Raw genomic sequence first — 23,907 nt, forward strand, 5'->3', positions numbered from 1 at the left:
GAAGGAAATTCTGGTTGGGTCCGTGTACCCCCCCCCCCCCATTCATACCCCCTGAAATTATTTGGTAACACTGAAACCGGAGTTTCGCTTTTGTAACCACGCGAGGTCCCCCCCCCCCCCCATATCAGTTGGGCCCCTTTGCTTTAGTTGACAGACGTTGACATTACCGACGTCGAGGAGTTCGGCCTTAGCTTAGCATCCCCTTAAGGGCCAAAGCACATGACATGGCGTAGCGATCTACGACAATCGTAGTCGTGGACGTAAGTAACGCACAAGCTTTGGCGTAGTGCGTTATGTCGTATGGCGAGTGATGGCGAGTACGAGCAAGCTGCCAAAACCAAAGGTGAGTACTCTATTCTGATAATTTCTAAATAAATTAAAAGTAATCGTCAAATTTAGTTGTTAAAAGTAAAATTTTTACTAATTAGGCTGTAACAACCTAATTATGCTGTAATGATCTATTTTGTGCTTATATGTTAAATGACGAACAATGGTAATTTTAGGTTAACAGCAATTTTTCTTTATATAAAATGCTTTAAAGAACGCTTTTTTTCTTCGCTTGCTCCTTGCTAATTTATGAATTTTTTTTAGATTATTGTTTAAATAANNTGTACATGGTAAATGGTAATTTTTAGGTTAGCGGGCATTTACGGATCAACGCCCGATGTACTGACGATACTCGACGTCGCGCTGCTACCCTTACCAGAATCGTTATTGCCTATACGCGCGCTGGAAGAACGATACACCATTACCATTGCAGCACGCCGCATTGCTGCGGAAACGTGCGGATGCTCAAAAGAGAAAGAGAGGGAGACGAAGAGGCGAAAAGGAAGAGAAAAAAGGAAAATTACGCTTGGCGAAGCGCTAAACGCTAAGAGTTCTTCGCCTTCGTTGCGGCTCCTCTCATCTCACGTGCCGCGGTTCGTCAGAGTGACTTTGATCGAATTCCGATTAGCTTGATCAACGGCAACTTGCAGGAATAACAGTGCGTTTAATCATTTTCTGCAGGAGGCTAAGGATTCGCAAAACGATATCAGCCATTCTACGTATCAGTTCCACATATTTTTATGGGCAGCCATTATTAGTTGGATTGGAATGGCTGTTGTAGTTAGTATAGCCGATGCTATCTGCTTTGATCTCCGTGGTTCGTATTGAGCACTGTTGCACAGATGACGTTATTATTAAACTACAGCTACTTCGATACGTTTACATATTTCAGGTCATGAAAGAAGGAACGATTACGGGAAACAGAAGATGTGGGGCAGCATCGGTTTCGGTATTTTTGGCATAAACGCAGGCTACCTGATAGACCTTTCCAGCAAGGAGCAATACGACAAAGATTATACTTGTATATTTTATATTATGCTAGTGCCATGGTCGCTGACATAGTGGTGTCTGCAACATTGAAAAAGGTACAAAAGAAGCTCTCAAGTGTTATATAACTGAGACTAAGATAGCACACGGAAGTTTGATGCTTCTTGTTTATCGAGAGAATTCAAAATTGGCAGGTAATTGGGCAGTATCGTTACAGAAAAATCCAGAATGCTCTGTGGACGAGCTGTCGCTATTTCGAGAGCTATTAAGCGTTTTCAAAGAAGGAAGAGTGTTGGTATTTGCCTGGTGGTGCATAGGCGCCGGGATGTGTACAGAAGTCATTTGGAACTTTCTGTTCTGGTACAGCGAGGACCTGACAGTCAGCTCTCATGTCACGTGGAGTAAAACCCTGCAGGGTCTGATGACCGGTGTTCAATGTTTCCTTGGAGAATTGCCCTTCAACTTCGTATCGGGCAGCGTGCTGAAAAAACTCGATCATGTTAACGTCATGAGTCTCGTGTTGCTGATTTATGCAATTAGCTGAGTAATTAGGTTTTAATACGTTCTATTTTCTACTCTCATTGTGTGTGAATGCATAGTTTATTTGTACGTTACTAAAAATAATGATTTAATCCGGCAGATTTATGGCATACAGCATTATATCGAATGCCTGGCTGTTTTTAATTCTCGAATTGCTTCACGAACCTTCGTTATTTTTAAACTTCTACTATGGGTGATTTTTACACGCCTGATTATTGCCAAAGATGGTGCACTTCATTGAGAGAGCAATATAATCGTGAAAAGAGAAGGCTAGAAAATCAGTGTAGAAGTGTAGAAGTATGTACTATGTCAGTGTAGCTATGTACTCACCGTAGCCCAGGTAGTCAGTCGTCTTGGGGATATCAATAATAAATATTCTTTTGTTTTGTATTGGATAAACTTCAGGACTACGGTGATAACAACTTCCGATAACATATTTATTATTGATATCCCCGGGACGACTGGCTATACCTGGGCTACGGTGAGTACATATTCTGATAATTTCTATAAATAAATTAAGTGATATTTTTTTGTGCTTCTAGAAGTGAAAAACAAGATGAAAAATAAAAACTATTTCTTATTATTAGTACTTAATTGGATGTGTACATATAATTTGCTAATGCGTAAAAAAAAAAAAAAAAAGATGACTTAATGCTTAAAGAACGCTTTTTTTCTTTGCTTGCTCCTTGCATGCTAATTTATAAATTTTTTTAGATTACTGTTTAAATAAAGTTGTATATGCATGGTAATGGTAATTTTTAGATTAGCGGCAATTTTTCTTTAATTTTATAAGGGTGGTTAAAGAATCATTTTTTATTGCTTTTTCCTTGTTAATTTATAAATTTTTTTTAGATTGCTATCATCATGTCAGATCACGATAATTATTGCAATAATTTTATTTATGATATCGGATGGTCTTCGGATGATCACACTGATCACACTCAAGATATCGGAAGTATTTCCGATGATTCTGAAAACGTTGTTATTGCAGAAAAAAGTGGCGATGAATTTCTTATAGAATTGTATAGAGAACGATCATTTTTGTACGATAAAAGAAATGCTAATTTTAAAAATACATTAATGAAACAAAATGCTTGGAACGAAATCTCTAAAACAATGATTGAAACAAATTGTGGTAATTTTTTTATTAAAATTAAATTTTAGTAAATTATTTTTAGTCATTACACATACTTTTATTAATTATTTTTAAACTTCTACTATAGGTGATTTTTACACGCCTGATTATTGCCAAAGAAGGTGCACTTCATTGAGAGAGCAATATAATCGTGAAAAGAAAAGACTAGAAAATCAGTGTAGAAGTGGAAGTGGTGCTCCAAATTTAACTTCTCGTCAATTTCCATTATATGCTCAATTAAAATTCTTGGACCAAGTCATCAAAAGACGAAAGTAATTTTATTCCTGTAAATATGTAATTAGTGTAATCCCTTTATGACATAACATTTTTTAAATATAATTGTTGTTTGTTTCAGAACTTATAGTAATGTAACCAAATGTCAACCAGATGCAACTTTTGTTAACAAAGGTCCATCAGGAAGCAAATCACATGTTCCAGACGACGTTAACGCTTTTTCTTCGTGTAATAAAGAAAGTCAAAACACAAAGCCCAAGGAAATTGTTGATGCTGAACATACTTATGGCAAAGGTGTAATATGTTCTCCAAGGCCAAGAAAAAGAAAACTGGATGAAACTAAGGAGTTAGAACACAATTTTTTTAATGTGGGCAACAGAATTGTGAATTATATGGAATCGACAAAAGCATCCACAGCAGATGATGCATTTATGGAATTTATAAAAGTACAGTTCAACGGTATGCCAGAACATAAAAAGCATATCAGAAGGAAAATGATGATGGATTGTCTAATAACACCATTGCCAGAAACGTAATTATTACTTTATTGTTTACTCAAAGTAATGTCTGTATAGTTTAATGTTCTATTCTGTGATAAAATAATTACATTCTAAGGATGTATGATTATTTATTTATGGCAAAGTTTATGTTAGTAAGAAATAATTTTATTTTTACGATGCGTATTACAATAATAATCTTGTTTTTTACAGATCGAATTGAACATAGATAAGTTATTTACACTTAAGTTTAATTATCTGCATGTACACCTCTACGGATAAAGTCGTACTGCCACGCCAATTCTCCAGTTGGAGAAACAAAGTATTCGCATAATGTGTTTCGTTGATCTTGAGCATCTCTGACGTTACCACTGCATTCTTCAACATTTGATAATGGAAACCACGTTGGATTCTACAATGTTTATTCACAAATATTTAAAAATAAAATATCCACTTAATAATTATATAATTCACCAATTACTCAATTATAATTTTTTACCTGATTTATATTATTTTCTGGAGTTATTTCTTTACTGTAAAATTTATAGCCACTTCGTTGTTCTTCCTTTTAGTACATAATTATGTAAACAAACCGAAGCTGTAGTAATTATATTAGCCGTTTCTGGTAGCATACAAATAGCTGTATGAAGTATCCTCCATTTATTGGCAAGAATTCCGAAGTTCTTTGCCAGGTAGGTTTGTCAGGATCCAGAAACTTCACGATTAAGGATAATAATATTTCACATTCTGTCACCTAAAGCATCGGAATGTGACTTTAACTTATGCTTACAATAAATATCGTACATCATTATGTGTAGATTCAGAAATATTTACCAATAAGGAATGATATTTCTGTATCAAAATCGATACAACTCGCAACAGCCTCATACTAATAGGAAAGTAAGGTTTATCTAAAGGTGTAGCTTGTTGCAAAGATGCTGGTACTGAATTACGATACTTGATGTTAGGCGAAAACAGTTTTATCACAAGTGCACACACTCTCTCCTTCAGTAAGAAGCTAAACTCTGGGTGCTAAAAAAATTATATTTTTATAATATATAATCTTTACACACACACACACACGCACACCCACACGCACACGCACACGCACACACACACGCACACGCACACACACTCTCACTCGTACGCGCTCACGCACACGCACACGCACACGCACACACACACACACACACACACACACACACACACAACTATATGAAAGATCTTGTTAAAATATAATTTTCCTATCTCTTAAAAATACAAATCTCTCAGATCATTTACCTTAAAAAAGACCGATGAAAAGTTTGTTAAAACCGATTCTAGCAGTTCCAAACCAAAAGTTCTAGTCATTTCAGTAATGCCTATTAGCCAGTATGGTTGATCGGCATTCACCAATTGTACTAGATCCTAAAATCAAATATACAAAATAATAAGCCATAATATTATATTCTATTTATAAATTTACATAATTACATAAGCATTACGTAAATAAAAAAACACCTGAAACATCAAATATGCATCTGCAGCGCAAGGGCCGAGACCTTTAGGCGCTTGATTTGTTGGAATTTTTAGTTCCTCTAAATTCACTTCATCAGACTCTGGCTGATCAGGATTCAGCCCATCCTCGGCAACTACTCTTTTAAACACCAAAGACACTAATTGCCTTACAGTAGCACCAGCTGTGTTTATCGTTGTACAGTCTTTTGTAAAATGTAACCGAAAACAAAGCACCAAGTTCTGAAAAGACAATTTTAAATAAAATATCAAGGATGTTATTGAACAGAGATAAAAAGATATTGATAAAAAGAGATAAAAAAAGATACACATAAATGGATACTTACTCTCGCCAAGGTATCTCCATGCACCACGGCATTACTTGTAAGCAACAGCGTTACAGTCTGCAAAACTTTAACTTCCTCCGTACCTGATTCCATCAACAACCACAAAGTATCAGTAATATATCGAGCACCTTTCTGATCTACCGCTTGCTGCGTTATTAACCTCTGCATCATGCCCAGGCAAAACTGGAAAACAGTAAAAACTATGTAAAAATATGTGGAACTGATACATAGAATGGCTGATATCGTTTTGCGAATCCTTAGCCTCCTGCAGAAAATGATTAAACGCACTGTTATTCCTGCAAGTTGCCGTTGATCAAGCTAATCGGAATTCGATCAAAGTCACTCTGACGAACCGCGGCACGTGAGATGAGAGGAGCCGCAACGAAGGCGAAGAACTCTTAGCGTTTAGCGCTTCGCCAAGCGTAATTTTCCTTTTTTCTCTTCCTTTTCGCCTCTTCGTCTCCCTCTCTTTCTCTTTTGAGCATCCGCACGTTTCCGCAGCAATGCGGCGTGCTGCAATGGTAATGGTGTATCGTTCTTCCAGCGCGCGTATAGGCAATAACGATTCTGGTAAGGGTAGCAGCGCGACGTCGAGTATCGTCAGTACATCGGGCGTTGATCCGTAAATGCCGCTAACCTAAAAATTACCATTTACCATGTACAATTTTATTTAAACAATAATCTAAAAAAAATTCATAAATTAGCAAGGAGCAAGCGAAGAAAAAAAGCGTTCTTTAAAGCATTTTTATATAAAGAAAAATTGCTGTTAACCTAAAATTACCATTGTTCGTCATTTAACATATAAGCACAAAATAGATCATTACAGCATAATTAGGTTGTTACAGCCTAATTAGTAAAAATTTTACTTTTAACAACTAAATTTGACGATTACTTTTAATTTATTTAGAAATTATCAGAATAGAGTACTCACCTTTGGTTTTGGCAGCTTGCTCGTACTCGCCATCACTCGCCATACGACATAACGCACTACGCCAAAGCTTGTGCGTTACTTACGTCCACGACTACGATTGTCGTAGATCGCTACGCCATGTCATGTGCTTTGGCCCTAAGGACGCGATAACCGATAAGTTATCACGGCATTATATCTGGTTTGGACTAGAAGAAAGATCACATCCGACGTATAATACATGAATTACAACAGCCATTTGGGGTATGTTTAATAATATAAATAACCAAACGTTATATATGTTATAGATTAGAAAATTTTGAACTGTTAAAATCAACCATAGAAGCTTTTGAGTTACGCGCTGTCTAGTTCCGTTAGTATTTTTCTATTGTCCTAGCGCAGTTACTAAGAAAGGTCAATCTTGTTTATATTTTTTGCTCTTCTTTTGTCCGCATGCTCTTTCGCTTGTAACGTTGAAACGCTAACACGTATCAAGTCTTGTTCCGAATATATTTTGCCATTCCCAAGTAAAATACACTCTTTATAATAATTATTGCAAAAGGTTATGAGCCCAGGAAGCAAAATAAACTTCCTGTGAGAAATTGTGACTCTGAGTGCTTCAAGAAGTTATACCCAGCCGGCGTGCAAAAGTGGAAGAAAGTAACTTCGAGAAAGATGAAGAAAGAAATCACAAAAATATCGAAGTTAAAGAGAGTGTCGAATTGGGCGATCTGGATAAGTTCCAAATCAGCAATACTTTAAAAGCAAGCAGATCATGGGATTTTATCACTGATAATGTAGTGAAGCCGAAGCAAAAAGCGGAAGAGTCAGATGAAGTTTTTCAAAAAAAGCTCAAAGAATGTCGCTGCATATTATAAATTGTGAAACGGCAAAGGATATGTGGAACAAATTAGTGTTGATCTTCGAACGGAAATCAGAGACGAATATACATATATTGCAGCAGCAGTGGTTCGCAGTTGTTAAAGACATGAGAGATAACTGGCAATAGAGATAGATGGCAACGCATGTCTCCAAGATTCAGGATCTGCCTTACCGACTCAAGGTAATGGGCGAAGATGTATCCGATTCCATGGTAATGACAAAGTTGGTAATAACTTTACCATCTGCGTATAAGCATTTCGTTAGCGCATGGGATTCAACGCACAGAGATGAACGCACGCTCGATAATCTAATCTCAAGGCTTTCTATTGAAGAGACAAGAATTGAACCAAATCGAGAAGGAGCGGCGTTTACTGCAGGGAGAAGAAGCGACGGCGGATTTTCTAAACGCAAAGGTGGTTGGAAAAACGGTAAGAAGCAAGATGAATGTTAATACTGTCATAAAACTAGATATTGAGCACGAGAATGTCTGAAGAAAAAGGATACAGAAATCAAGTCGCATTCATCTAAGAAGGATAAAGAGGATAAAGGAGACACGCACTAATTGGAGTACTTTTAACTGCGACCACGGAAACCAACCATGAACGTGACGAGTGGTATTTAGACTCTGGCGCGACTGATCATATGTCGAATAATTTTAAATGGTTTCGAAATTATAAGGAATTCGATACGCCTATGCACGTGCGCGTTGGAAACGGTAAAAGTATTCTAGCTCTTAGTTCGGGTGAGATTGACATTTTCGCGTTCGACGGAAAGAAGTGGAACAAAAAGTTTCTCGAAAAAGTTTTGTATGTTCCGGATATTAAATTTAATTTATTTTTGTTGGGTGCAGCTTTCGATAAAGGTCTGACACATCAGTCTGACAGTGAGAAGTAGTGCTATCTTTAAAAAAATGGAAACTGCATTGCTCTGAGGGCGTGCGCGAGAACAGACTGTTTCGAATGAAATTTTGGATTAATTTTGCCGTGGTGCAAATGAGTGCTACCGTATCAATTTCTCTTCAGGACTGGCATAAGTGAATGAGACATCAGAATCTTGAACAAACAAAAAAGGTTCTTAAAAGGGCTAAGATTCTTTTGCGGGGATTGTTCAATTGGAAAATTCATCGACTGCTATTTCCAAAGGAGGGTTCGAGGGCAGAAAAGGTTGGAAAGTTAATTTATGCCGATTTTTGCGGACCCATGGAAACATCGCTAGAAGGTTCGAAGTATTTTCTTTTACTTAAGGATGATAAATCGCACATGCGTTTTGTGTATTTTCTAGCGCATAAATCCGAAACTCCTGATTACATCAAAAATTTTATACAGAAAACAGAAAAACATACAGAAATAAAGGTAGAAATATTTTACGGACAGATAATGGGCTTGAATTTATCAATCAAGATATGAAATTGCTCATCGTCGTGGAATAAATCATCAAAGGTCTGTATCGTATTGTCCACAGCAAAATGGAGCTATTGAAAGAGAAAATCGCACGGTGGTGGAGTTAGCGAGAACATCACTACATGCAAGTGAAATACCCATAAAACTGTGGGCAGAAGCCGTGAACTATGCGGTGACAACTTTAAATAGAACCGGAACTAGTAGCGACAAAGAAATTACACCATACGAATTATGGTATGGAAAGTTGGCGGATGTATCAAAACTTACGGTATTTGGTCAAGAAGTTTTTGTCCATATTCCAAAGGAGAAAAGAAGAAAATGGGACAAGAAGGTTGCAAACGGATATTTTGTGGGCTACAATACCAATACAAAAGGCTATCGAATTTGGTTTCCAGAAAGTAAAACGGTAAAAATTTATCGTGATTTAATTTTTACTGATAAAATCTACTGTGAATTTTTAGAGAGAAAAAGATTCGAGAAAAGAAATAATTCTTGTTTTGAATGAGGAGATTTAATCGGATGAAGAAGAACCAGTTCAAGAGGAAATACCTGAAGAGAGAAATCAATACTGCGATGATGAAGATTTATCGACTGATGAGGAGGTTTTCCACAATATGGAAAATTTTGAAACAGCTTCTGAAGAACGAGCAAATAGATATCAACTGAGAAACCGCGCAGAGCTTAAGGCCAACAAGATATGCATCTATGGCTATGACAATGGATATTGATGAACTAGGAGATTATAATGGAGCAATCTCAAACCAGAATGCCGAAAATTGGATTAAAGCCATGAACGAGGAAATAGAATCACTTAAGAAGAATAAGACATGGGTGATGACTGATCGACCTAAGGACCACAGCATAATAGACTGCAAATGGATTTACAAAATCAAGAGAGGAAGCGATGGTGAAATCAAGCGATTTAAGGCGAGGCTGGTTGCGCGTGGATTTAGGCAGAGACCTGGTCTTGATTATGAAGAAACGTTCAGTCCGACAGCAAGATTTAGTTCAATACGCTTGATTTTGGCACTAGCAGCTCAGAAAGGTCTTTCACTGAAACAATTTGATATTAAGACTGCTTTCTTATATGACGAATTAAAAGAAGAAATTTTTATAAATCAGCCAAAAGAATACGAAGATAGAACCAACCGAGTTTGTAAATTGAAGCGAAGTCTGTATGGTCTTAAGCAGGCTTCAAGGTGTTGGAACAAACGACTTTCAAGCGTTTTGAAGAAACTGGGTTTCCATCCATTAAAGGCAGATCTATGTGTTTTCACAATTAACGAAAAAGGGAAGAAGATTATCGTTGTAATTCATATAGATGACGGTATCGTGGCAGCTGAGTCTGCTGAATTAGCTGATCCATTTATTCAAAAATTAAAAATAGAGTTTAAAATGTCAATAAGTGAGGTTAATGTTTATTTGGGATTACAGATTGAGAGATTGGCCGATGGATCAATTTTCTTACATCAGGAGGCTTACACTAAAAAAGTACTCGAGAGATTTAATCTGAACAGCGCCAATCCTGTGGCAATCCCAATGGGCCAACACCAGTCATTGAATATAAAAGAACACAAGATACAAGAAGAAGAAACTTCAAGATTTCCATATTGTGAAGCCGTTGGAAGTCTAATGTATCTTTCAATCGGGACACGTCTTGATATTACCTATGCTGTTAATTATATGAGCCGTTAACTTGTATATATAGTATATATAGTATATATACGTATATGTATATATATATATATTGTGTGTGTGTGTGTGTGTGTGTGTGTGTGTGTGTGCGCGTGCGTGCGTGCGTGCGTGCGTGGTGCGTGCGTGCGTGCGGGCGTGCGTGCGCGCGTGCGTGCGTGCGCGTGCGCGTGTGCGTGTGCGTGCGCGTGTGCGTGCGCGTGTGCGTATGCGTGTGTATATTGTTGGAAAAAACCTGATATTATTTAATTATGTACTTTCTTTTGCAGAAGCTGTAGCAACAAATACTAATTTCACGGCGCCAACTGATACTGAATTTAAATACATTATATCAGAGTGCTTTCGGTGTGCAAAGCAGCGTTTACGTAATACAAGACGAGGGCTAGTACAAGGAAGATTAACACGGGTCCGACGAGAAGCAGACAATTATGCTTGCATGCAAAATAATATAAATAAATAACGTGAATTAAACATTTTTTTAAACATAATTGCAATATAAAATTGTATGTACAGGATGTTTCCGGATTAAATACTTGAAATATAAATTTAGGATCTCAAGACAAATGTTCCTTTGAAGATATGCTCGTAAACGCTTCATTCAAGAGATATTGACTTCTGAAGTTACAGAATTAGGAATTAATAATTTTAAAATAATATAGGTTTAGTCTCTTTACTGCTAAACAGTAATCAAAATTAAATTCTTGTTTCTGCTTACCAGTAATTAAAATTAATATTTTTTCATTCACGGAGAACACTCTGGGTCAATCTAAACTTACACACACTTTAATCGTCCACCATTTTAAATTGACGAGTGCGATCAGATTGAAAAAATTTCCAGATGTACTTGGAACATTGTTAAATCAATTAATGTAAATGAAAAATGCCGTTGGAATTATTTACATATTTAAAAAAATTTAAAAAAATTATTAAAAAAATTTTTTTTTACTTTTTTAAAGTTACGTTTTTAAAAACGCGTAAAATTTTCAACACGACATTTGTCATTAAGCGTCGTGCTAGGCGTGGATTACAAAAATTGTTTAAAAAATCAAGACACGGTAGTGTCTCGCGCCAAGTACACGCGGACCGTGACTCTTTTACGCGACGCGACGGGTTGCGAGTATCCGAGATGTTGAGATCTCGATAACGAGTGAACGGATCAAGTTAGCTAATCACCGGAACTGTTTGTAAAAATAATTATAAATCATAGAACTCCGCTAGAACTACCGAGAACTCCCTTCAGAACTGCGGAAAATCATCAGCACGACACATATTCACTAAGCGTCGTGCTGGACGTAACTGCTAAAATGGTTTAAAAATAGTAAACAGTCGGAACTGTTTGTAAAAATAATTCTAAATCATAGAACTCCGCTAGAACTACCGAGAACTCCGTTCAGAACTGCGGAAAATCATCAGCACGACACATATTCACAAAGCGTCGTGCTGGACGTAACTGCTAAAATTGTTTAAAAAATAATAAACAGTCGGAACTGTTTGTAAAAATAATTCTAAATCATAGAACTCCGCTAGAACTACCGAGAACTCCCTTCAGAACTGCGGAAAATCATCAGCACGACACATATTCACTAAGTGTCGTGCTGAACGTAACTGTTAAAATTGTTTAAAAAATTGTTAATCACCGGAACTCTTTCTTTACGACTAATTCTAAGGCACAGAACTCTTTTAGAACTGTAAAAAATAATCGTTAAACCGCGGAAAATCTTCAGCACGACACTTGTCATTAACCGTCACGCTGGGCGCGGACATCATAATTGTTTAAAAATGTTAATTGGTGGAATATCAATCTAAAATTGTATATATGTGTGGAATTTGATTAGAACTATCGGGAACTCTTGTGAAATATTATAATATTCAACGCATTTTGGTACTTTAGAGGAGAAGTGTCGTGTTAGATTCGCGAAGTTAGCACGACATTATTTCAATTTCGATTTTTTAATATAAGGAATGCGGAACTCTTTTTAATTTTTATTAGGAACTGTAGAACTATGAAAAGTGCTACCAGAACTTTTATAATTTTTTTTGAAATTTGTAGAATGTCGTGCCAACTTCACAGATCCCGTACGCGATTTTGGATACACCTTCCTTCTTAAAAATCTCCTCGGTATCAGCTCTCTGCAGTTGATATATATTAATATATATATATATATATATATATATATATATATATATATATATTGATGATGACTATTCTGTCACGACGGTCATGATTGTCACTACACTGATAAATCCGACCCGCTGATCTCTTGTGACGTCCATCCTAATTTCGTGGCACTTCGATCCTTGCGTGACACGACCGATATTCGGAATTAAACGATTGTATTTAACAATGAGAGACCACGGTGTTGCACGATATATATTTCTAGGTTATAACTGGCTGACAGTGCGTGCACTGAACACACTAAACGCACTGTCTGCACTGAGCGTACACAACGCACACGTACGTATCATGGTGTAATAAAACAGGTGAAACATTGCGCATAATGGCGGTGGCTTGATGGAACAACCAATCACATTTGGGTCCAAATGCACCCGCAAAATTTGAATACAAAATTAATGACATGACATAAATAAAATATAATTACATGAATAAAATAAATGTAAAATTAAGATTTGCAATAAAGTACAATATATAAATAATAAAAACCTGAAATAATAAAAAAAGAGTAAAAAATTATTCTCGCAATAAGAAAAATTATTGTCCACATTTTTATAAATATATTATATGTATATTCTTATTTTATATTTACATATAATAAACATATTACTTTACTAAAGGAAATAAATAATATATATTACCTTGATAACACAATCTGACAGCAATCTGATAGCAATCCGACAGCAATCTGACAGCAATCTTTTAGTATTTGGATTTAAATATGGTTGATCGAGATCCGTACTACTGCACATCCATGGAAATGAATACTTATTGTCTCATTACGTTATTGTTTAGCTCACCACTAATTCCACGTATTTTTTACATTAATCTTTCACAAATCTTAATTAGAAATCCATTTTAATTATATGTAATTGTTTGCGTATTCAAATTTCGCGGGTGCATTTGGACCCTAACGCGATTGGTCGAAGCGCGTACTACTGCGCATCCACGGGAATGATTCACCTGTCTTATTACACCATGGTACGTATATGCTGTCTCTTTTCAATTTCTTTTCAATAGTCTCAAATGCCATCTATCGATGCAAAAGCAACCGTACGTACGGCGATGACAACGTTTCTTAATTGTAAAATTTAACATTTCGGGCTTTGCATCGTAATATCTCCGCTTGTAGGGCACGTAGCGGAAAAATAAAAACACTTTTATTATATAATTCAAACTTAAGCTATCGATTGGGTCTACTTAGAACTTGATCGGTTGAGCGTTTATTGGGATTTCAAAATCTCGCAAGTCGCAACTCGTGCGTTCGCATAAAAGAGTCACGGTACAGTCTCGCTTCGAGTGTGCTTAGCGCGAGACACTACCGTATTTCTTGATAATTAAATCTGATGTTATATACAGATTATAGACTGAATTCTTGGGTACTGCAGTTGATGGGACTCTTTAAAAAAACTGACTTCCAGCTCGGAAACAATCGTTGCACCCCTCGGCGAAAGAACGAGTGATTGACTGGTATTGTGTATCTGTTATTTCTTGGCACGCTTGCACTACAAACCTCTGTTTTAATTATTGAAAGTCATTAACAGACATTTCATACACTTTTTGCTTAAACACACCTAATTTAAAAAATCTATTAATGTTAAATTATTTTGAACAAGATATTTATTACTTAAATTTTAATTATTACTGTAAAGAGTAAAGAGAATAATTATTTTAATTATGTGATTACTATGTAAAGCAGTAAAGGGGGTAAACTTAATTACACTATTTTAAAATTATTTGTTCATAATAGAAATAAATATCTATTGAACAAAGTGTTTGCGAGTATAAATCCAGAGGAAAATTTTTCGTGTTTTGAGATCCTAAATTTATATTTCAAGTTTGGCTGTTTAACTCGGAAACACTCTGTATAGTTGATTAACACGTGTCCGACGAGAGGCAGACAATTATACTTGAGTGCGAGATAATATAAATAATTAAATAATTGACGTTTTAAAAAATGTTTTAAATATAATAATTTTTAATATAAAATTTAATATATATTTATAAATATATTTATAAGTGTTTGTATTTAAAAAATTTTTTAAATACTATATATATAATATATATTTTTTAAATTATTTTTGAATAAATAATTTGTATTTTATTAGTTTTAAATGCCAATATTACAATAGATTTATCTCATATTTATTTATTTATCTAAATTTACAAGAATGTCTATATATGTCAAATCTAATATAAATTAATAAATAAATATGAGGTAAAAATTATTGTAAAATACGCGTTTTAGAACACTCCAGCTCATTCCTTGCATGACATAGCATATGATGCTCAATACTTGCTGCAAATTTGCTGTAATCTCCACTAGAAAGAAACATAAGATGTTTCAACTTGCTACTATGTTGCTGTGTTCTCGACAAATGACAACTTCAGACCCCAGCATAAGTTGCCGACAAGTTGCAAAATTGTTGTATTGTGAAAGCATCAACTTGCCGACAAATGCGGACTCAATTGTCATAATTCTGATATCATATGCAACACATGCTATAAAGTTGTCGGCAACATGTCGGCAAATGCAGACACGTTGCTATCTGGGATGCTATATATCACGCTTGGCTATCTGGAAAGTCATTGTCAGTTATATCAAACATTACGTTATACAAAACACCCATACAGCATAAAATATTTTAAAAATATTTTAAAAATATTTTTTAGGAAGATTAAAATAATTCACAAAAATATTTTTAGAATGTTTCTATGTCCGCCAGATTTATATGTCAGAAAAATATTTTTAAAAATTGCAAATAAATATATTCAATAATATTTGTAAAATCTTTAAAAAATATTGCTTTAAAAAATAAATTCCCAATCAACAATAATTATTGCAAGCAATCACATTTAAAAGATTTTTTTAATATTTGTAAAATATGCATCTTTACATCTTATTACTTTGGAAAATATATTATTTTGTATATCTATATCATCGCAGCAGTTTTGGGTGAGCCTTGCGTTGTATTGCTAGCAAAAATTATAATGGGTGCGTTCAGCCGATACTCTGCTAGCCTAGCAATCGTGAGCAGTCGCTCGTTTTCGCTCGTTTCCTCTCCTTTTAATCCATTGGGTCAAAGGAGAGGAAATTGTCTTGCGAATGTCATGATTTTGCTTCGCCAGAGACTTGCTTATATTAGCCCCCAACTGAAATTTACTTACGAGTTAGACTTACCATTATACGCCGCCTGGCGGCGTTGTTGCAAACTAGCACGAAAAGATGCGCTACCCATACAGCAAAAAATGTTTTCAAAAAATATTTCTGAGTATTTCTATAAAAATATTGTAAGAAACATTTTAAAATAGTTTTAGGAATATTTTAAAAAAGTTTAAAATATTCTTATTCAAAATTTTTTTTATCATCCAGACAATATTTTCTTAAATATTTGAAATATATTTTTGAAATATTAATTCAAATCTACATATTTATTGTTTTATAATATCTTGATCCAAAATTGTTGACATTTCTTTTGGATGGAAGGAGCAGAAGAACCAGAACTCGATATTTCGTCTTTGGAATAAGCTTCGTTTTATTGATTACACGCTCCGAACTGTACACTTCGTCAGCCATCAGACAACTGAACTTACCGCAGAGAAAGCGGAAGAAGAAGGAGGAGGAAGAATACTGGAGTCAAGCGAGCTTACAATAAATAGCGCAAAATTCAAATATTCCAACACTCCCTCCCGAGTTTGACTCTGGTATGTTATTCATGACTCAAACTTGGTCTCTTAACGTCATTTACTACAAAACTATATAGATATATATATATATATGGCAATATGTGAACTCTTAATCTAGGTTACAGAACAATAATCTTTGGCGTTAACATATAAAATTATACAATGTGATATAAACCTGTTTCATATTCGAGTAAACTTAAACTACGCTTTAACTTAAAACTTTAGCATTATTCTTAAATTTCCAGTCATTTTGCTGTTATACATTGCTTTGTTCATACTGTCTTCTTCTCGTCCATCCCGTCGTTACCTTTGATTCATCGGCTTCCTAAAATTTCAAAAGAATTACAAACACCAGTCGTTATTATATCATCCTTTTCTTTAGTATTCATACAGTCGTATATTTAATTCATCTGATCGAACAATCATAATTTAAAATTAATTAGTTTATTTAAAAACAGTCGTAATTTAAGATTTTATTTCGTAATCGAATATGGATTTCTGAACACAAAGGTTTTGTCATTATATCAGCCCATTGATTTTTCGTTGAAACCCATTCTATAACAATACGGTCATATTTAACACATTCCTTTACATAGTCCTGGTGTATTTCTGTCATGTGTCTCAATCTATTTCCGCCAGTAGTCTGTGCACAAATAGTTGCCGCTTTATTGTCGCATCGAAGTATAGCAGGGAGTAAATTTCTATTAGATATGCGTATTATAGATTTGTTAATGGCAGTTATTTCCTGGCAAGCTTGGCTCATTGCTACGTACTCAGCTTCACAGGTAGAGAGAGCAACATAACTTTGTTTATTCGCACGCCAAGATATAGTATCTCCAAAAAGCCGTATTATAAAGCCACAAGTAGAAATTGATGATTTGCAATCGGCAAAACTAGCATCAGAATAAGCTACCAAGTCGTTCCGTCGTCCTAAGTATTTTAGACCAACAGTTTTCGTACCTTTTAAGTATCTAAATACTCTTTTGACCATGTTCCACTCGTTTTCAGTTGGATCGATTTGATGTCTACTCAGAATATTTACTGCATAAGCAATATCTGGACGCGTAGCACCAGCCAAATATAATAGACTACCAATAGCTTCTCTGTACGGAATATCAAGAGCATCTTCTTCAAAGTCGTTATCTTCGTCTTGTTCACGCTGTCGTCTTTCACGATTCGCGACCTGTCGTGTTATCATGGGAGTGTTTTGTGGGTACTCATTATCGAAACCGAACTTCGTCAAAATTTTATTGATATAATTTTCCTGAGTGATCGTCATGACTCTCGTTTCCCTGTCTCTTTGGATGTTCATACCTAGAAAATTCTTTGGCTCTCCCAGGTCAGTCATTTCAAAAGAATTCATTAATTTGGTCTTTACTTCCACTAGTTTCTTACTGTCGTTACTTGCCAATAACATATCGTCCACGTATATAAGTAAAATGACTCTAGATTTTCCTGAATTCCACGTAAATAAGCAAGGATCATAATCGTCATTTATCAACCCTACAGCATTTGCCACCTCCGTAAACTTTTTGTTCCATCTTTTAGGACTGATTCGTAACCCATAAAGAGCTTTATTAAGTTTGCACACTTTAGACCCTCGTATTTCATCTGAAATTTCCATTCCGCCTGGTATTTCCATGTACACATCGTCTTCTATCGTTCCGTTAAGAAAGGCAGTCTTAACGTCTAACTGGCATACATCAAGATCATGAAAATTTATTAATGCCAGTACCGTTCGTACAAGTGTCAGTCTAGAAACTGGTGCATACGTTTCTTTCAGGTCATATGAGTTTGTATCTTTAAATCCTCGTATTACTAACCTTGCTTTGTATTTAATATTTCCAAAACTGTCGTTTTTTCGTTTAAACACCCATTTTGAATCAATAATATTTGGCCTTTTACCGTCATTTCCTGCCTTTGGGCGATCTACCAAAGACCATACTTCACTTTTCTCCATGGATTTCAACTCATCGTTAATTGCCTTGATCCACTCGTTTTTCTCTTCAGACTGTATGGCTTGATTGAATGTTTGAGGATCGTTATTTATTTTTGCATGTAAGCAATGTAATATTTCGTCATCCGGGATGGTTTTTGTTTTCGCAAATTCTTCCTCTAGAGTTGGAAACTCATATTCCTTTGAAACTGTTGTCGCTTCTATAAGCTTAATGAAACTTGTATCAATAATTCTCCGACTTCGAGTAGCATAAGGCTCTCGTGTCATTGATTGTCCTACTTTTTGTTTCTTAACTGTTTTATCAGTACTTTCTTCCTCTGTATTTAACTGCCGTTTCCGGGGTCTGCTTCGTTTCCTTCTTTGTTCTCCCTCCGTTTCCAACGTCACACTATCGTTCTTTTCAACTCTGATTACGTCATTTTCCTCAAATCGTACACACTCTTCGTTTGTCGACTGAATTGTTTCAGAAAAAGGCCAGTTTTGAATTGAATCCTTTTTATACTTATCTCCATATACAATTTTTTCATTGAATCTGACATTTCTTGATTCAAAAAATTTTCCCGATTCCGGGTTCAAAAATACATAGCCAGAATGAGTATACCCTACCAGAACTCCTCGTACTGCTCGTGCCGAAAACTTGGAGTCTGGTTTTCTCGTAACTGACCAATAAGCCAAACAGCCAAATCGTTTGATTTGATTTACATCATAACGAAAATTTGGTGCAAATTTTTCAAGAGGGGCTATAAAGTCAATTGATTTGTGAGGGGTTCGATTATACACATAAATAGCTGCTCCCAGGGCCAAATCCCACATATTTGATGGAAGCTTTGAATCAAACATAATGGATCTTATCCTTTTCTGTAAAGTTTGATTGAACCTCTCAGAGATTCCATTGTGCTGTGGAGTATCTGGACAAGCAGGTTGACTTTCTATTCTTTCGCGAATTAACACGTCGTTTGTATAGTCTCCTATGTATTCTGTTCCTTGATCTGATCTTAGGTAGCAGATTTTTTCGTCTTTGCCAAGTAAGTTTCGCGAACTCTTGATAAACCGTTCCAAACAATGGCCAGTTTCGTCCTTCGTTTTCATTGGATACGCTAGAGCCATACGTGAAAAATCATCAATAAATACAGAAATGTATTGAAACCTATGTGAATGAGTAGACGGAGAGATTTTACCCATCACATCTGAATGTATAATTTGTAACGGTCGCGTTGCTCTATTTCTTTCGCTTCGAAAAGGCAATTTTGATAGTTTAGTAAGTGCGCATATTTCACATTCGAGTATACTATCGTCAAAAATTACGGATTGCAGATCCTTGTTATTTTTCCATAGATTTTGCAACTTACACAAATAACTGACTGACGCGTGACCCATTCGTACGTGCCAAAGCATCGCTTTATTTGTTTTGATTAAATCGCTATATGACTTAATTAAAGGGGAATCACTTTCAAGCAATTCAACCGTCGGCAGATCGTCCAAATTAGTTATTTTCCTTTTCGTAATTAACGTATCAAAATCTGAAAATATATAATTATCAACTGTATCATTTTTATTTGTAGTCATTACGGACCCTTCACCCGAAGGTTTACTGATATTATTATCACCAGTCTTCAACTTGCTATCCTCGCTCATTCGTTTATCATTAATTGTAGAGTCATAATTTTTGCACTCATTTTCGACTGTCGTTTCTTTAGACTCGATAATTTTTATCTCAATATTTTGGACTGAATCTTGTTTCACAGTATTTACGTCAAAAGCAAACGCATCAAACAAATCATCTCGTTTCTTTGAATCCTTCTTATCGATCTGAAACTCGATTAACCAATAGGGACTCTCGTACACGCCCGTAGCAAATATTTTATTCGTTTTAAGGTCAAAAATATTCACGCACTTGTCGTCTAGATAGGTTGTCAAACCCGCTTCTGCAAAACGTCGTAACGAAAGTAGATTTTCGGAAAGTGACTCAGTATAAATAGTATTATCCAGTTTAAGTGATTTCTTATTGTCCGTATTCAAAATTAAACTTACAGTGCCTTTGCCTTCAGCAATTAAATCTGCTATTCTATCTTTATTGGCACATTTAATGACACCGGATCCTATATTTTTAAAGAAACTAAAGATTTCCTTTGAATTTGTAAGATGCTCGGTTGCACCAGAATCCACGATAAATGACACGTATCTAGCATTTTGATTACCGTTATCTTTCGGAGAATTTTTAATGTCTTTTGTAGTGTGAGTATAACCAGTAGGCGTAAAAGACTTAACTTGATTATTAGATTGACATTCAAAACTATATACAGAGGCAACGTTATTCGATTCACACATACCTGGATTATTTTGTTGGTGATTTGCAAAGTGAATTGTCGGGGTTTCACTTGTTCCAGTTCGGGATTGGTTTTGCTAATTATTCGTGTTATCTTTCTTATTATTAGATTGTTTTGGAGCATTACTGTCGTTCTCTTTATTCGACTGTCGCGTACCGTCGTCACGAGCTTGTTTAAATGACCGTGAGTTGCGTATATATCTGTTCCATTTAGCCTTAAAGAAACGTTTGTTTCGGGCATGCAGACGATTGTCGAATTTATTGTTTTGATTATTGTTTACATTTCGTTTATAACCACCTTTATAACCACCTCTGCCTGAACCATTACCCTGCCTGGACATTCGCTGAGGACAATCGTATGCTTTGTGGGTAGTAAATCGTTGGCATTCATAACATTTACGCAATCCTTGACCCTTTCGAGGGCACTCGTTCTTCATGTGACCGTAGTCATCACATTCATAACATCTTTCATTAACCCACTTCGTTTGCTGTTTTGTGTTAACTAAAGAGGCAGAACCTATCATGCTGGTTTTTGTACCTGGATGATTACTTGTCGTAGTTTGGGCACGATTAGCTTCAGCCTGAAGTATAAATGATTTTAACAAATCATAGGTCAAACCCTTGCCAGTTTGGTTTTTTTGTTATGAAATCGACTGATTGTACTTCCGGCACCTGATTCATAATTGCATTATACAAAGCATCACGTTTCTCATCATTGGACAAAGGTGTTGAACCCTGAATTGACTCATAATTGTGTACAATTTCTTCAAAACGATCCATGAATTGCATTGCAGTTTCGCGATTCGCATTATACTGAATTGAATATAATTGTTTTCGAACGCTTACACTCGTTACATTGACTTCACATCGTTTAAACTCTTTTAATTTATTTAACATTTCAACCGGATCTTTAATTTGCAGAATTTTTGTATGATAAAATTTATCAACTCTATTTATGAGAATGTCGCGAACTTTAAATTTGTGTTTTTCTTTCAAATTATCATTCAAACCTTCAGGCGGAGCAACTGTCTTATCTATAACATACATTAAATCAATAGTACGCAATTCCGATGCCAAAAACTCATAAAAGTGTTCATATTTTACCCGCGGTTCTAGTTTATAATCATGTTTCGTTCCATTGTCTTTACCAATCAATTGAATTTTGATCGCTTCTGTTATACTTGATTCGCAAAACCGCGAGAATCAATTGAAGCAGTACTTGAGCCAGTCGTATTGTTAGTTACACCAGTCTTTGCTTCAGCATGTTCAGATTGACCATTATCTATTAATTTTTGATTACCGTCGTTCAATGTACTCGTATTTGCGAATGTCCGAGGTACAGTCGTAATTTTACTATTAGAGGAAAGAGTCGCAATAGACTCTATTCTAGGTTTCTTCGCCCTCTCGTCATCCAGCTCGCGTTGTCTAAGCCATAGCTTGAAATTATCCTGCATTTTGGAATGCAAGTTTATCGTTGTGCTCATCATACGCTCCAGATGCTGGATTTTATTATCAAGCCTTCCTTCAAGGTTAACCGTCTTTTCGTTTTGATCGTTGTCTATCTGCATTGGCTTTTCCAAGGCTTGTTCCTTACTCTGGTTATTTTCCCGTTCAACACTGTCGTTCGAGTCTTTACGTCGATTCTCGTTCCCTTCGGGACCGTCCTCTGTTGCTTCTGGCGACACACCCCTGGTAATGTCGTTACCTAAATTATGAGTCGTCCGAAGCGGTATGTTTTCTATCTCAGTGTCCTCTGTCTTGTCTGTCGTTTCACCATCTGGATCAGCTAAAAGCCTTTCTTCTTCACTTTCGGTGATGTTATCTTTATTCACCTTAGCCTCAGTCTTTTTACTGCTTCTGGCGTCGCCGTTGTCTGGTTTGTGCTTCTGTTTTGCACTTGCCAGCTCTGCTCTTAAATCCTCCCACTCGTCTTTCAAAGATTTTTGGCCTTAAATAAAATTTACATTTGTTAACTTCTCGTTTTAGAATTGTCAGTTATCTTCCGACTCGAAAAGATAATGACTGTGATAACAAAATCGATTTGATAACAAAAGCCCGCTCTCAAGCCACTCAGACTGAACACAAGCTAGAGTAACTCAAGGCAGATTTGCTCTTTCACACCCGTTACTTCCGAGTGTTTCCGAGACAAACCTAGTTGCTCCAGTCTTCAGAAATGAACACAATTTCATTCGACCAGAACAACCAAGACAAACGGATTCGTGTGACTTTCATTGTAAACCTTTCCACACATAAACTGTCATTACCAGTCCTTCGTTAACATTGCAGAAATAACAATCGTTAACAGTCGTTACACAGTCGTAAGCAAAAAGAAAAATTGAAAATAAAAAGTACGTACTCAAATTGATTGTTTCACCAGACGAGAAAATCACAGTGAAAAACGCTTCGTCTATCTTGACCTCTGCTTCCATATCTTCACACGTCTCAATGAGCAATGCACGTCTGCATCGCTCCAATACTTTCTGAACCGTTGACATAATTTATTAGAACTTAACCTCTTGTTATTTGTCAACTGTCTTTTGAGGTTAGAGTAACCTGCAACATATCGATACAACTATACCGGTAATCGTTTAATACCACTCGTATCGCCATCTATCGACAGCGAGTTTTCGACTTCGTTTTCACGCACTCAACATGGCGTCACAATCAAGGTTTATCGATCAAATAATCATACACACAACGCTATAAACGCCGTCTTTACTCGACTTTGTTCACAAGGCACTTTAACACTTTAATGCACACAGCAAAAATTTCAGAGTTTCTCTACCCTTAACGTTCCAGGAGACATACACAAGAAACAACAACTCATTCTCACATTACCTTACTTTCCAAAACCGGCACAAGGTCTCGTCAAACAGAACATTCAAGTTCTTCTCTTTTTCCTACTTTATTCCTTCCAAACGATTATCTAGGCGCAGCTGAAACGTGTCTGGGCCCATAACCTGTTGACATTTCTTTTGGATGGAAGGAGCAGAAGAACCAGAACTCGATATTTCGTCTTTGGAATAAGCTTCGTTTTATTGATTACACGCTCCGAACTGTACACTTCGTCAGCCATCAGACAACTGAACTTACCGCAGAGAAAGCGGAAGAAGAAGGAGGAGGAAGAATACTGGAGTCAAGCGAGCTTACAATAAATAGCGCAAAATTCAAATATATATATATATATATATATATATATATATATATTCCAACAAAAATATTTAAAAAATATTTTAAAATGTATTATTATTGGCTTATTAATCTTTTTTTCAAATATTTGTGAAATCTTATAAAATATTTTTAATTAAGAAAGATGCATGGT

General features: G+C 35.8%; 3 protein-coding genes and 1 pseudogene across 9 annotated transcripts; 2 read left to right on the top strand and 2 right to left on the bottom strand.

Moving 5' to 3' along the window:
• The first annotated feature begins 643 nt into the window (after nt 1-643).
• Nucleotides 644-4,189, top strand: LOC143899399 (uncharacterized). Of its 5 annotated transcripts, none has more exons than XM_077409672.1 (9): nt 644-920; nt 1,009-1,144; nt 1,220-1,412; nt 1,509-1,866; nt 1,955-2,151; nt 2,707-2,989; nt 3,078-3,261; nt 3,345-3,755; nt 3,934-4,189. In XM_077409672.1, exons 5-9 carry the CDS (start codon nt 2,044-2,046, stop codon nt 3,941-3,943), a joined length of 996 nt encoding a protein of 331 aa, XP_077265798.1. In that variant the 5' UTR covers nt 644-920; nt 1,009-1,144; nt 1,220-1,412; nt 1,509-1,866; nt 1,955-2,043; the 3' UTR covers nt 3,944-4,189. The 5 variants fall into 5 exon arrangements, with proteins under 5 accessions (XP_077265798.1, XP_077265797.1, XP_077265799.1 ...); XM_077409671.1 differs by having other exon boundaries at nt 1,509-1,858; XM_077409673.1 differs by having other exon boundaries at nt 1,509-1,853.
• Nucleotides 3,867-6,637, bottom strand: LOC143899401 (protein MON2 homolog). Of its 2 annotated transcripts, none has more exons than XM_077409674.1 (8): nt 6,493-6,637; nt 5,850-6,198; nt 5,562-5,744; nt 5,221-5,457; nt 5,002-5,127; nt 4,555-4,752; nt 4,220-4,474; nt 3,867-4,132 (listed from the first exon to the last, which is right to left on the bottom strand). In XM_077409674.1, exons 3-7 carry the CDS (start codon nt 5,730-5,732, stop codon nt 4,328-4,330), a joined length of 879 nt encoding a protein of 292 aa, XP_077265800.1. In that variant the 5' UTR covers nt 5,733-5,744; nt 5,850-6,198; nt 6,493-6,637; the 3' UTR covers nt 3,867-4,132; nt 4,220-4,327. The 2 variants fall into 2 exon arrangements, with proteins under 2 accessions (XP_077265800.1, XP_077265801.1); XM_077409675.1 differs by having other exon boundaries at nt 5,562-5,761.
• A 168-nt stretch (nt 6,638-6,805) lies between these two features.
• LOC143899488 (uncharacterized) lies at nt 6,806-11,316 on the top strand. Its single transcript, XM_077409805.1, has 2 exons — nt 6,806-9,795; nt 9,873-11,316. Exons 1-2 carry the CDS (start codon nt 9,456-9,458, stop codon nt 9,890-9,892), a joined length of 360 nt encoding a protein of 119 aa, XP_077265931.1. The 5' UTR covers nt 6,806-9,455; the 3' UTR covers nt 9,893-11,316.
• A 4,834-nt stretch (nt 11,317-16,150) lies between these two features.
• LOC143899391 (uncharacterized) lies at nt 16,151-23,014 on the bottom strand (annotated as a pseudogene). The gene is made up of 4 exons (XR_013257473.1): nt 22,942-23,014; nt 21,886-22,533; nt 20,590-21,778; nt 16,151-16,627 (listed from the first exon to the last, which is right to left on the bottom strand). The product of XR_013257473.1 is annotated as an uncharacterized LOC143899391 (transcript).
• Nucleotides 23,015-23,907: the final 893 nt, after the last annotated feature.

Source organism: Temnothorax americanus, unplaced genomic scaffold, assembly GCF_048541705.1.
Source record: "Temnothorax americanus isolate GAGA-0224 unplaced genomic scaffold, ASM4854170v1 Scaffold27, whole genome shotgun sequence".
NCBI lineage: Eukaryota > Metazoa > Arthropoda > Insecta > Hymenoptera > Formicidae > Temnothorax > Temnothorax americanus.

Coding starts and splice junctions, on each gene's coding strand:
- LOC143899399 (XM_077409672.1), top strand. CDS start 2,044: ATGGGTGATTTTTACACGCCTGATTATTGCCAAAGATGGTGCACTTCA. Junction 2,990..3,077: donor AATGATTGAAACAAATTGTG/GTAATTTTTTTA, acceptor CTTCTACTATAG/GTGATTTTTACACGCCTGAT. Junction 3,262..3,344: donor CAAGTCATCAAAAGACGAAA/GTAATTTTATTC, acceptor TGTTTGTTTCAG/AACTTATAGTAATGTAACCA.
- LOC143899401 (XM_077409674.1), bottom strand. CDS start 5,732: ATGATGCAGAGGTTAATAACGCAGCAAGCGGTAGATCAGAAAGGTGCT. Junction 5,128..5,220: donor ATGCATATTTGATGTTTCAG/GTGTTTTTTTAT, acceptor ATTTGATTTTAG/GATCTAGTACAATTGGTGAA. Junction 4,475..4,554: donor AGAAATATCATTCCTTATTG/GTAAATATTTCT, acceptor CCGATGCTTTAG/GTGACAGAATGTGAAATATT.
- LOC143899488 (XM_077409805.1), top strand. CDS start 9,456: ATGGCTATGACAATGGATATTGATGAACTAGGAGATTATAATGGAGCA. Junction 9,796..9,872: donor GGCACTAGCAGCTCAGAAAG/GTCTTTCACTGA, acceptor TTTATAAATCAG/CCAAAAGAATACGAAGATAG.